The 13,602-nt window shown below is 46.5% G+C and overlaps 1 protein-coding gene across 2 annotated transcripts in view; it reads right to left on the reverse strand.

Moving 5' to 3' along the window:
- The window catches only part of tgfbr2a (transforming growth factor beta receptor 2a), a 51,681-nt gene that overhangs the window by 2,909 nt on the left and 35,170 nt on the right, over window positions 1-13,602 (reverse strand). For both annotated transcript variants that reach the window (XM_067424936.1, XM_067424935.1), the window contains exons 3-6: window positions 9,306-9,523; window positions 8,903-9,056; window positions 7,536-7,717; window positions 2,216-2,997 (exon numbers count right to left, since the gene is read on the reverse strand). In XM_067424936.1, coding sequence (XP_067281037.1) covers window positions 2,216-2,997; window positions 7,536-7,717; window positions 8,903-9,056; window positions 9,306-9,523 — 1,336 coding nt within the window. The remainder of the gene's footprint in view (window positions 1-2,215; window positions 2,998-7,535; window positions 7,718-8,902; window positions 9,057-9,305; window positions 9,524-13,602) is intronic.

Below are 13,602 nucleotides of genomic sequence, written 5' to 3' on the forward strand. Positions count from 1 at the left end.
TGTGTTGTGATTATGCATGTGGAATCAATTGCAAACAACATTTTCACCATGGGGACAATACAAGTCAACAACAACACCTCTGTTTATTAGTTCATCTTTGTTAACATCAGTTAATTAAAATCCAGCTGTTCACGGTTTGTTCATGTTAGTGTACGGTGCATTAACTAATGTTAACAAGATTTTAATAATGCATTAGTAAATGTTGAAATTAACGTTAACAAAGATAAATAAATACTTTATAACTGCAGTTCATTATTAGTTTATGTTAACTAAGGTAGTTAATTAATAACCCTTATTGTAAAGTATTACAGAAGTAATAAAACAAAACAATTATTGTTTGTAATGAAATACTTTCTCTTTCATTTTTTTCTTTGAAATGTAAGAAAAAGATGATTTGTCTTCCTCCTGCACTTTCAGTTCAGTGTTGCACCGTGTCATTTCCCCTTTAAATATAATGCTTTGATCTTTTTGACATCATCAGCATAACTTTTGAGCATGTGGTTTAAATATATCATGGGCTTTATCCATATTTCATTACCTGCACTGACAACGTCAACATCAATAATTCTCTCTGAAAACTAACCAGACATTTAACAGTTATTGTATAATAACTCATTTATTGTTATAAATATGAATAATATAAATTTGTAACTATGTTTATACACTTAAAAACACTAAAAAAGTATACTTAAAATATCTATTATATATTGTTTTAGAATTATATATATATATAATTTTAAGTCATATTTTACTTCAAATCATTTATAATTATATAATAATAATTGTCCATTTTTAACTATTTTACTATTTTACCTAATATATTCTCTACATATATCAGGCATAACATTATGACAGGTGAAGTGACTAACACTGATCTCTTCATCACGGCTCCTGTTAGTGGGTGGGATATATTAGGCAGCAAGTGAACATTTTGTCCTCCAAGTTGATGTGTTAGAAGCAGGAGAAATGGGCAAGCGTAAGGATTTGAGCGAGTTTGGCCAGATTGTGACGGCTAGACGACTGGGTCAGAGCATCTCCAGAACTGCAGCTCTTGTGGGCTGTTCCCGGTCTGCAGTGGTCAGTATCTATCAAAAGTGCTCCAAGGAAGGACCAGTGGAGAACCGGCCACAGGGTCATGGGCGGCCAAGGCTCATTGATGCACGTGGGGAGCGAAGGCTGGCCCGTGGGGTCCGATCAAACAGAAGAGCTACTGGAGCTCAAACTGCTCCAGAAGTTAATGCTGGTTCTGATAGAAAGCTGTCAGAATACACAGAGCAGCTCAGTTGCGTATGGGGCGGCACAGCCACTGACCAGTCAGGGTGCCCATGGTGGTCATAATCCAATGCCTGATCGAAGTATAATTTTTTAAAATTTTGAATCATTTACATTTTTTCAAATTGTGTATTTAAAATAATTTAAAATATTAAAAATATATACAAATTATATATTACTCTAATAAAATGTTATATATATATATATATTATTTTTTTTAAACATTTTTTTATTTTTTTATTTACTCACTTGTTTTAATTATAATGTTTTGCCTGAAGGTCCTTGATTTCACCACTTGATGGCGTCATTTCATTTCCAGATTACTCTTTTTCTGTTAACCGGTTGTAACTCTCACATGTGTAGAATTACTCTTCATTCCCAACTCTATTTAAGGTCTCATATCGTATTGTTCTGGTTCAGTTCAGTTCTGATGTTTGCCTAAGCGTTGTCATTCTCAAGGATTCGGGGGTTTGAGATGGTCCTGCCTGATTGTATGTGTTGTTCCATTTTTTGCTCTGTATTCTGCTGGATGTTCCTCTTTGATCTGATATTTAAGGAGAGCTCTTGAGTTTGTATTGGGACTGCTGTTTGAGTTGCCTTTGGCACATATACCCAAGTGGAGGACAGAGGAGCCTCTTAAAGAAGAAGTTACAGGTCCGTGAGAGCCAGAAATCGTGCTTTTTTTGTAGGTGACCAAATACTTATTTTTTATAATCAGAAAATGTGATTTTCTGGATTTTTTTCTCATTCTGTCTCTCATAGTTGAAGTGTACCTATGATGAAAATTACAGGCCTCTCATCTTTTTAAGTGGGAGAACTTGCACAGAGAGAACTTGAACTTGGTGGCTGACTAAATACTTTTTTTGCCTCACTGTATATACTTAAAGTGCTGCCTGAGACGGGTGCTAGTAATGATTGATTAGCGATATGGAAACCCTCTCACCTGTCCACTGTTGGCCAGTTCTTCAGGAGACGTGGAGCTATCGAGTCTCAGGCTGAGGCCGAAGTCGCACAGGCAGCAGGTGAGGTCGGATTTCACCAGGACGTTTGTGCTCTTTAGGTCTCGGTGCACAATGGCCACTTTGGCTCGTCCGCACTGGGTCTGGTCGGCGTGCAGGTGAGCCACGCCCCTTGCCAGCGACCCGCCCAATCGGCACAGCTCGTCCCAGCTAATCACGTGCTGTGACAGAAACTCCTGCAGGTTTCCTCGCTCGTGATAGGCCGTTATCAGCCAGTATTGTCGCGCTGCTTTCCGGTCCTCTGCGGTCAGAAACTGCAGGACGTTCTCGTGCCGGAGCTCTGCGTCCGAGAAAATCTCCCACTCGGATTTCCACGAGGCGTATTCCTCGTACGGGAAAATCTTCACCGCCACCGTCTGGAAGGATTCGCTGGCGTGCTTGAGTTTGGCTCTGAAGACCTCAGCGAAGCGGCCCTTCCCGACGATGGCATCCAGCTGGATGGGCAGAAGCTCCATGTTGTGGTTCAGGCTGTTGGCGTTGGCGGAGCTGCTGTCGGATCGGTCGTCGCCGCTCATGATGATGGCGCAGGTCTCGCTGTCCATGCCTTTGGTTGCGGGCGCTTTGAGTTTCTCCTGCCGACACACATAATAGAAGTAGAAGAGCGAGACGAGCATGACGCCGCCCATGACCACTGAAGGAACCAGAATGACCAGCAGCAGGGACAGGAGATTCTTCTGATTGCCTCCTGTAGAAACCGGACCTGCATCTGAAGACAAGAGGAGAATTATTACTTCTGCCTTTAATTTTATTCACTAGAGAAACATATTATGCTCTTTTTACAAGATGGAAAAAGTCTCAGGCGTGCCCAGAATGTGTGTGTGAAGTTTCAGCTTAAAATACCCCACAGATCATTTATTATACCATGTTTTAAATAATGTGCCTGTATCTTTAAATGCAAATGAGCTGGTGCTCCACCCCCTTGTCCAGAAGAGGGCGGAGCCTGTACAGCTCAGGTGCTAAACTAAAACATCTGTTTGGTTTTGATGATCATCTCTATCACACTCACGTGACACTGCAGTTCTTCATCATCATGAGAGTTTATGATCTGATGTGTTTTAAAGCCACATCCCTCTAAACTTCTGATATATGGTTTTCTGAGCACACACACACACACTTGAAGCACGCACACAGAAAGCCGTGTGTCAGACGGAGCGTCTCGTGAGTACTGAACTCAGTTCTATTTCATGTCTTATTGGCCCTCATTTATCAATCTTGCGTAGAAACGGGTGTATATGTTGGCGTAAGATTATGCTTACACTCCTCTCTCCGCCTGATTTATGAAGCTGTGCGCACCTCTGCAATCCAGGTGTACGCAATACTTGCCCTTGATAAATGCTGCGGCTGAAAACGATTGTCATTAGAATAACACGCCCCTATATATTCAAGTCTCCGCCTCCCGCACGCCCTCATTTTACGCCATGGACAAACAGAAGACGGCAAAGAAGCGAAACTTCTCCGACGTGGAGATCGGGCGCGCTCAATCATCTCACTAGTCCACTAGTCAGGGCACTGATTAGGACATAAGTCAACGGGCTGACTCCCTGATCAGTGCCCTGACTACTGAACTAGTGAGATGATTGAGACGCGCCCATCGAGACCATCACCAGGGAAGTGGGAAAAAAAACGAAATTGTTTTATTTGGGAGTTTAAAGAGTGGGATTAAAGGCACCTACAAAAACAAAATATGGACCCAAATTACGAGTACTGTTAATAGTGTGGAGGTTGAGAAGCGCACTCCAGCAGTTTAAAGCTGTTTGGATGATAAATTACCATCACAATGCATTATTTTACAGCACGTTTTGAAAAAATTTAATTTAATTTCATTTAATTTTTTTTTAATTTAATTTTTAGCATTTAATTTCGTATCGCGGCACATGTATTGGGGTGTACGATAGTGATGATGATGTGATGTGGAGTACCATTCATTCACATTAATAATTACATAACATTTTGTAAGATTCTTCTTCTTATTATTATGATTATTATTCTTAATGACGCTTGTTATTCAGAAGAAGAGTGTCGTTTTTATTGATTTTATTATTATTTAAAAGAAGGTGGTCATTTTTATTATTTTGTCAGTCTGAATTATTGTAGTCCCAGTCCGTGCGCAGCTGCCGGGCCAGGCGGGCATGAACCGTCAGATAAAGCGCACAGGCTCGCGACTGGAGGAATACATATGCCTACAAATCAAACGCTTTGGTAAAGTCACACAAATGAAACATTAACGTTCATGTTGGACAAAAATAAACACTGAATGTTGTTGTTGTGGTTTTTTACAGTGGGTCATATAGCATATCTTTGTCAGTGCGTTTTGTGGTGTTAGGAATTGTTTTTCTGCGAATTTCCCACTAACTCAAACGTGCGTACACCACCTCCTGAGCTGGCGTAGGATTGGAGCGTGTGTGTGTGTGTTAGTGTGTGTGTGTGTGTGTGTGTGTGTGTGTGTGTGTGTGTGTGTGTGTGTGTGTGTGTGTGTGTGTGTGTGTGTGTGTGTGTGTGTGTGTGTGTGTGTGTGTGTGTGTGTGTGTGTGTGTGTGTGTATACACCGCCTCCTGAGCTGGCGTAGGATTTGAGCGTGCCGTACGCCAACGTCCATATTGATAAATCTCAAAGTCACCGTGGGTTTGGGTGTACGCTGGAAATTTGGTGTACGCACTTTTGATAAATGAGGGCCATTGTGCTTAAACTGTCAGACACTTAAACACAGTCGGTAATGCCTGGCTCACACTACAGGAGTTTTAAAATCCTATCAGATTGTAAAGTCTGGTTGCAGCACACACTTCAGGAGAATCTTTGCAGATTTTCTTCCCTCAAATCTTAAACATGCTCACACTACAAGATATGAAAATCGAGGAGCATCACACACTACAAAATATTATTAAGATTATCGTGCCAGAGGAAGAGCGTCACGTGATCGACGCAGCAGATCATAAGTAGGACAACAAAATGGATCATCCTACTGTAATATGACACTTGCTGTATCAATAATGATCATTTGTTGTGGAAAAAACCCAAAAGCGTAAGAATAAACCAGTGTGGATTAGACAATGGTTGGGGAGACGGGCTCAACATGGATTGTCAGTTCTTCAGCGAGAAATGGAGGTCATTTTATTGACCTTATTTGATCCTGCCGTTCTGGCGCTCGTTGTGTGTGTGTGTGTTTGCAATGTATTTTTCCCCTCGGGGCTTGCCGTATAGATGTAGAGCATGCGCACTTTTTGTACTGGAGTGTAGCGGGTTGTTCAGGCTGGTTATTACGCGTGTGACCGAGAATAAAGTGAAGGAACGTTCAGACGACTGTCATTTATTGTTTTCTTATTTCTGAGTATTTGAGGCGAACCCAGGACGAACGCTAGGTCACACTAGTGTGCTAGAATGTTTACCATTATAATGTTTACCGCTGCTTAGTTCAAAAGCGATCTCTCCCTCTCAGAGCTAACGTTACAGCAAACTACGGCAAGTCAACTCGCGGTCGCCTTTTCGTAATGTCTGTCTCATTGTAGACTTGTTTCCTATTGGCTATTGTGACAGTACTGACGTTATTACAATCTTGCTCATCCCGATAAATATCAAACATGTTTTATATGATCGGGGCGAGCCCGATTTGCGTGAGAGCAGGTCGGGAGGTGCAAGGTTTGATCTGTGAACGCCTCACATTACCAGATAATCTGCGCCGAACATCAAAACCGATCGAGTCTTGGAAAAAAAATGTTATCCGACCCTGCGTCTCAATCAGCTCCCTAGTTCAGTAGTCAGGGCACTGATCAGGACATAAGTCAATTGGCTGACTCCCTGATCAGTGCCCTGAGTAGTGAACTAGGGAGCTGATTGAGACGCACCCCGAGTCTCGGGAGGGGAAAATCGGGAATAAATAGGCCTAAAACTCCTGTAGTGTGAGCCAGGCATTACATGCCCAGCAGCTGTATCTGTCCTTTAAAGCACAAACTCTCTTCATTTTGATCAGATTATTAAAAAAACAAGATTAATATTTGGCATTTGGCATTGTCCTATGTCTTGAGTTCTGAATGTTTAAATGTTTGTGCGGGAAAACAAGACAGAAACACTGAGAGGGAACATCATTTTTTGCAATGTTTACATTTGGACGGACAGACGTTTTGATCACAGATATCTCTGCAACTAAAGTTTCCTCACAGAATCACACGACGTGACTTCCTGTTTAAATCTAAATCTAGATTCTAGCTATTTCTGAAAAAGAAAAAATCGTGAGTGATGCTTTCCTTCTTTAAAACCCCCATTTTAGAGTAAACACACAGTGGTGTGCAGCACAACACAAGCACACACACGTGCGCAGACACACAGGGATAACACGCAGCTCTAAAAACAACTGATATTTAAACACAGACAGGAAACCACACGTCTGAACCTTCAGCAGCTCCGCAGACACACAGCAGTCATTACACAAGCATTCGCCTGACAAACACTTCAAAAATTTGTCTTTAGATGGACAAGAAAGTGTCTCGACTTCAAATCTGACAGATGAGAACAACGTCTGAAACTGATGGAGATCTGAGCGTTTGCTTCCGCTCCAGTTATTCTGATCAAGAATCACTGCAAGTGAACATCTGACTAGCTGTGTTTCCATTTACCTATTTTTATGCAAATTTAGGGATTTAAAAAACACTGGATGGAAACGCCAAGATGCGCATAAATTCTAAACATTTATTAAAAAACATATACACTAATATTTGATCTGATAAGAAGACATGCACACATAGACTACAAATGGAAACACGTTTTCTGAATAAAGCCCTCAAAACCTCAGGTTTCTCAGCGGAGACTGTGATTGGATAACTGGATCCAGTAGTGGATAACCTCCAGGAGTGTCTCACACGAGTGAATGAGTGAGTGTGTGTGTTTTGCCTGACGCTCTGAGTGTGTGTTTGTGTGTTGCCTGACGCTCTGAGTGTGTGTGTGTGTGTGTGTGTGTGTGTGTGTTTTGCCTGATGCTCGGAGTGTGTGTGTGTGTGTGTGTTTTGCCTGAGTGTGTGAGTGTGTGTTGCCTGACACTCTGAGTGTGTGTGTGTGCGTGTGTGTATGTGTGTTTTGCCTGACGCTCTGAGTGAGTGTGTGTGTTTTGCCTGAGTGTGTGTGTTGCCTGACGCTCTGAGTGTGTGTTTTTTGTGTGTGTGTGTTCCTCCAGAAGCGTCTCACACAATTGTGTTCCCAAACACCAGCATCCCATTCTCAATGCAAGAGAACATGACAGAGAGTCTCTGCACTCACCGTCAGTGAAGATGAGCCGGTCGTTACACTCTTCTCCACTACAGGAGCAGATGTAGAAGTCGTCCTCCACCCGCTTCATCTCACACCGGCTGCTGTTGTAGTCCTTCAGATTCTGACCATAAAACGGCAGCGCTGGATTGTGACACACCGTCTCGACAGTCGTGTTCCCTTCACTTCTCCTCCTGAACACAACAGTCATCAGTTTCCACAAAATATGAATCAATAAAACATTTCAACTTGTCATTGGTTAATAAATTAAAATAAAAATAAAAAATGTGTTATATAAATATATAGTCATGTTGGGACAGGAAGGGGCTGCCCCCAAACTGTTCCCACAAAGTTGGGAGCATGAAATTGTCCAAAATGTCTTGGTATGCTGAAGCATTAAGAGTTTCTTTCACTGGAACTAAGAGGTGAAGCCCAACCCCTGAAAAACAACCATACACCATAATCCCCCCTCCACCAAACATTACACTTGGCACAATGCAGACAGGGAAGTCCCGTTCTCCTGGCAACTGCCGAACCCAGATTCATCCATGGGATTGTCAGACTGAAGCGTGATTGGTCGCTCAGAGAACACGTCTCACTGCTCTAGAGTCCAGTGGCGGCTGCTTTACTCCACTGCATCCCACGCTTTGCATTGCACTTGGTGATGTAAGGCTTGGATGAGCTGCTCGGCCATGGAAACCCATTCCATCAAGCTCTCTACGCTGTTCTTGAGCTCATCTGAAGGCCACAGAAGTTTGGAGGTCTGGAGCTGTTGACTCTGCAGAAAGTTGGTGACTTCTGCACACTGTGACCCTCAGCATGCGCTGACCCAGCTCTGTGATTTTACGTGGCCTATCATTTCGTGGCTGAGCTGCTGTTGTTCCCAATCGCTTCCTCTTTGTTATAATCCCACTAACAGTTGAGCGTGGAATATTTAGTAGTGAGGAAATGTCAGGAATGGACTTATTGCTCAGGTGTCAGCCTATCACGGCCCCACGCTTGAGTTCACTGAGCTCCTGAGAGCGACCCATTCTTTCACTAATGTGTGTAGAAGCGTCTGCAGGCCTAGTGCTGGATTTACACACCTGTGGCCATGAAGAGATTGAACACCTGAACTCAGTGATTTGGATTATAATCAGTCTGAACACTAGTTAACTCTTTCTGTCACGTCACGGCGGTTCTGGCGGAGTTTGACTGGAACTATTTCCTGCGGGATTATCTGGAAGTCAGACAGGATTTCCTGTATCACAGTGAGGCCATTTCCTAATTAACGCTGTCGAGGTCGACATGCAGTCATTCAGAGAGTTCACATAGTGCTCTATTCTGAAGTACAAATGTCTAGACAGTAATGGTATTAAATTGTAAAAACGTTTACGTACCAGGCACTGACACACACCTCGTCTGCATCCTCACAGATGGACGTGATTTTGCAGGAGGAGTTGCAGACGCCGGTGCCGTTACACGTCGTAGACTCAATGTCGCAGAACTTACAGAGCTGACGGAGTTTGAACGGTTTATTTTCTGATGCATTCACTGTAAAAACACAGAGAGAGAGAGAGAGAGAGAGAGAGAGAGAGAGCGAGAGAGAGAGAGAGAGATGAAATGTCTGCATGCACACAAATACACATCTATTCAGTGTTGATGATATTAGAGCATATATCTGCATAGGAAACCACAGGCACATACAGTATAACTAACTCCAACACACACACACACACACACACACACACACACACACACACACACACACACACACACACACACACACGCGTCTGCACTCACATAAATCTAACTCCGAGTTGTCGCTGGGTTTGTTCAGGAGCATGCGTTTATTGCACTCGTGTCCCGTACAGCCGCACAGACGGAGGGTAATGCCGGACGTGTGTCTGATGGTTAACACACAGTCGGAGCTGCTGTAGTCCTCCAACATCACACCGTACAGCGGCTTAGACGGGTCATGACACCTCGTCTCCACGGTAACAATGCCAGCATCCCTCCACCTGGAGGACAGAGATGAGGTTAAAGAATCGTCAGCATTAGTAAATCATAATTAATCTGCACTCTGCAACTTTTCTGAATGCATCAATATCCTGATGGTCAACTACATTTCACAAAATGTGCGATGGATGGATGGATGGATGGATGGATGGATGGATGGATGGATGGATGGATAGATGGATGGATGGATGGATGGATGGATGGATGGATGGAAATGGTGAGAGTATAGATGGATGGATGGATGGATGGATGGATAGATGGATGGAAATGGTGAGAGTATAGATGGATGGATGGATGGATGGATGGATGGATGGATGGAAGAAAGGAAAGGTGAGATTATGGATGGATGGATGGATGGATGTGGTCATATGATGGATGGATGGATCTATGATATGATGTCAAGCCTAATTTAACACAGATGTGTGTAAGAGCTTTAGATGCTGCTGCAGTGAATCAGTCACAGTGAGATGTTTTATGTAAAGCGCAGTAAGCGGAGCTGTGTGTGTAAAGCGCAGTAGGCGGAGCTGTGTGTGTAAAGCGCAGTAGGGGGAGCTGTGTGTGTAAAGCGCAGTAGGGGGAGCTGTGTGTGTAAAGCGCAGTAGGGGGAGCTGTGTGTGTAAAGCGCAGTAGGCGGAGCTGTGTGTGTAAAGCGCAGTAGGGGGAGCTGTGTGTGTAAAGCGCAGTAGGCGGAGCTGTGTGTGTGTAAAGCGCAGTAGGCGGAGCTGTGTGTGTAAAGCGCAGTAGGCGGAGGTGTGTGTGTAAAGCGCAGTAGGCGGAGGTGTGTGTGTAAAGCGCAGTAGGCGAAGCGGTGTGTGTAAAGCGCAGTAGGCGGAGCTGTGTGTGTAAAGCGCAGTAAGCGGAGCTGTGTGTGTAAAGCGCAGTAGGCGGAGCTGTGTGTGTGTAAAGCGCAGTAGGCGGAGCTGTGTGTGTAAAGCGCAGTAGGCGGAGGTGTGTGTGTAAAGCGCAGTAGGCGGAGGTGTGTGTGTAAAGCGCAGTAGGCGAAGCGGTGTGTGTAAAGCGCAGTAGGCGGAGCTGTGTGTGTAAAGCGCAGTAAGCGGAGCTGTGTGTGTAAAGCGCAGTAGGGGGAGCTGTGTGTGTTAAGCGCAGTAGGCGGAGCTGTGTGTGTAAAGCGCAGTAGGCGGAGCTGTGTGTGTAAAGCGCAGTAGGGGGAGCTGTGTGTGTAAAGCGCAGTAGGGGGAGCTGTGTGTGTAAAGCGCAGTAGGCGGAGCTGTGTGTGTAAAGCGCAGTAGGGGGAGCTGTGTGTGTAAAGCGCAGTAGGGGGAGCTGTGTGTGTAAAGCGCAGTAGGCGGAGCTGTGTGTGTAAAGCGCAGTAGGGGGAGCTGTGTGTGTAAAGCGCAGTAGGCGGAGCTGTGTGTGTAAAGCGCAGTAGGGGGAGCTGTGTGTGTAAAGCGCAGTAGGCGGAGCTGTGTGTGTGTAAAGCGCAGTAGGCGGAGCTGTGTGTGTAAAGCGCAGTAAGCGGAGCTGTTTGTGTAAAGCGCAGTAGGCGGAGCTGTGTGTGTAAAGCGCAGTAGGCAGAGCTGTGTGTGTAAAGCGCAGTAAGCGGAGCTGTGTGTGTAAAGCGCAGTAGGCGGAGCTGTGTGTGTAAAGCGCAGTAGGCGAAGCGGTGTGTGTAAAGCGCAGAAGGCGGAGCTGTGTGTGTAAAGCGCAGTAGGCGGAGCTGTGTGTGTAAAGCGCAGTAGGCGGAGCTGTGTGTGTAAAGCGCAGTAAGCGGAGCTGTGTGTGTAAAGCGCAGTAGGCGGAGCTGTGTGTGTAAAGCGCAGTAGGGGGAGCTGTTTGTGTAAAGCGCAGTAGGCGGAGCTGTGTGTGTAAAGCGCAGTAGGCGGAGCTGTGTGTGTAAAGCGCAGTAGGGGGAGCTGTTTGTGTAAAGCGCAGTAGGCGGAGCTGTGTGTGTAAAGCGCAGTAGGCGGAGCTGTGTGTGTAAAGCGCAGTAGGCGGAGCTGTTTGTGTAAAGCGCAGTAGGCGGAGCTGTGTGTGTAAAGCGCAGTAGGCGGAGCTGTGTGTGTAAAGCGCAGTAGGCGGAGCTGTGTGTGTAAAGCGCAGTAGGCGGAGCTGTGTGTGTAAAGCGCAGTAGGCGGAGCTGTGTGTGTTAAGCGCAGTAGGCGGAGCTGTGTGTGTAAAGCGCAGTAGGCGGAGCTGTGTGTGTAAAGCGCAGTAGGGGGAGCTGTTTGTGTAAAGCGCAGTAGGCGGAGCTGTGTGTGTAAAGCGCAGTAGGCGGAGCTGTGTGTGTAAAGCGCAGTAGGCGGAGCTGTGTGTGTAAAGCGCAGTAGGCGGAGCTGTGTGTGTAAAGCGCAGTAAGCGGAGCTGTGTGTGTAAAGCGCAGTAGGCGGAGCTGTGTGTGTAAAGCGCAGTAGGCGAAGCGGTGTGTGTAAAGCGCAGTAGGCGGAGCTGTGTGTGTAAAGCGCAGTAGGCGGAGCTGTGTGTGTAAAGCGCAGTAGGCGGAGCTGTGTGTGTAAAGCGCAGTAAGCGGAGCTGTGTGTGTAAAGTGCAGTAGGCGGAGCTGTGTGTGTAAAGCGCAGTAGGCGGAGCTGTGTGTGTAAAGCGCAGTAGGGGGAGCTGTTTGTGTAAAGCGCAGTAGGCGGAGCTGTGTGTGTAAAGCGCAGAAGGGGGAGCTGTTTGTGTAAAGCGCAGTAGGCGGAGCTGTGTGTGTAAAGCGCAGTAGGGGGAGCTGTTTGTGTAAAGCGCAGTAGGCGGAGCTGTGTGTGTTAAGTGCAGTAGGCGGAGCTGTGTGTGTAAAGCGCAGTAGGGGGAGCTGTGTGTGTAAAGCGCAGTAGGGGGAGCTGTGTGTGTAAAGCGCAGTAGGCGGAGCTGTGTGTGTAAAGCGCAGTAGGGGGAGCTGTGTGTGTAAAGCGCAGTAGGCGGAGCTGTGTGTGTAAAGCGCAGTAGGCGGAGCTGTGTGTGTAAAGCGCAGTAAGCGGAGCTGTGTGTGTAAAGCGCAGTAGGCAGAGCTGTGTGTGTAAAGCGCAGTAAGCGGAGCTGTGTGTGTAAAGCGCAGTAGGCGGAGCTGTGTGTGTAAAGCGCAGTAGGGGGAGCTGTGTGTGTAAAGCGCAGTAAGCGGAGCTGTGTGTGTAAAGCGCAGTAGGCGGAGCTGTGTGTGTAAAGCGCAGTAGGCGAAGCGGTGTGTGTAAAGCGCAGAAGGCGGAGCTGTGTGTGTAAAGCGCAGTAGGCGGAGCTGTGTGTGTAAAGCGCAGTAGGCGGAGCTGTGTGTGTAAAGCGCAGTAAGCGGAGCTGTGTGTGTAAAGCGCAGTAGGCGGAGCTGTGTGTGTAAAGCGCAGTAGGGGGAGCTGTTTGTGTAAAGCGCAGTAGGCGGAGCTGTGTGTGTAAAGCGCAGTAGGCGGAGCTGTGTGTGTAAAGCGCAGTAGGGGGAGCTGTTTGTGTAAAGCGCAGTAGGCGGAGCTGTGTGTGTAAAGCGCAGTAGGCGGAGCTGTGTGTGTAAAGCGCAGTAGGCGGAGCTGTTTGTGTAAAGCGCAGTAGGCGGAGCTGTGTGTGTAAAGCGCAGTAGGCGGAGCTGTGTGTGTAAAGCGCAGTAGGCGGAGCTGTGTGTGTAAAGCGCAGTAGGCGGAGCTGTGTGTGTAAAGCGCAGTAGGCGGAGCTGTGTGTGTTAAGCGCAGTAGGCGGAGCTGTGTGTGTAAAGCGCAGTAGGCGGAGCTGTGTGTGTAAAGCGCAGTAGGGGGAGCTGTTTGTGTAAAGCGCAGTAGGCGGAGCTGTGTGTGTAAAGCGCAGTAGGCGGAGCTGTGTGTGTAAAGCGCAGTAGGCGGAGCTGTGTGTGTAAAGCGCAGTAGGCGGAGCTGTGTGTGTAAAGCGCAGTAAGCGGAGCTGTGTGTGTAAAGCGCAGTAGGCGGAGCTGTGTGTGTAAAGCGCAGTAGGCGAAGCGGTGTGTGTAAAGCGCAGTAGGCGGAGCTGTGTGTGTAAAGCGCAGTAGGCGGAGCTGTGTGTGTAAAGCGCAGTAGGCGGAGCTGTGTGTGTAAAGCGCAGTAAGCGGAGCTGTGTGTGTAAAGTGCAGTAGGCGGAGCTGTGTGTGTAAAGCGCAGTAGGCGGAGCTGTGTGTGTAAAGCGCAGTAGG

This window comes from Pseudorasbora parva, chromosome 19, assembly GCF_024679245.1.
Source record: "Pseudorasbora parva isolate DD20220531a chromosome 19, ASM2467924v1, whole genome shotgun sequence".
Lineage (NCBI taxonomy): Eukaryota > Metazoa > Chordata > Actinopteri > Cypriniformes > Gobionidae > Pseudorasbora > Pseudorasbora parva.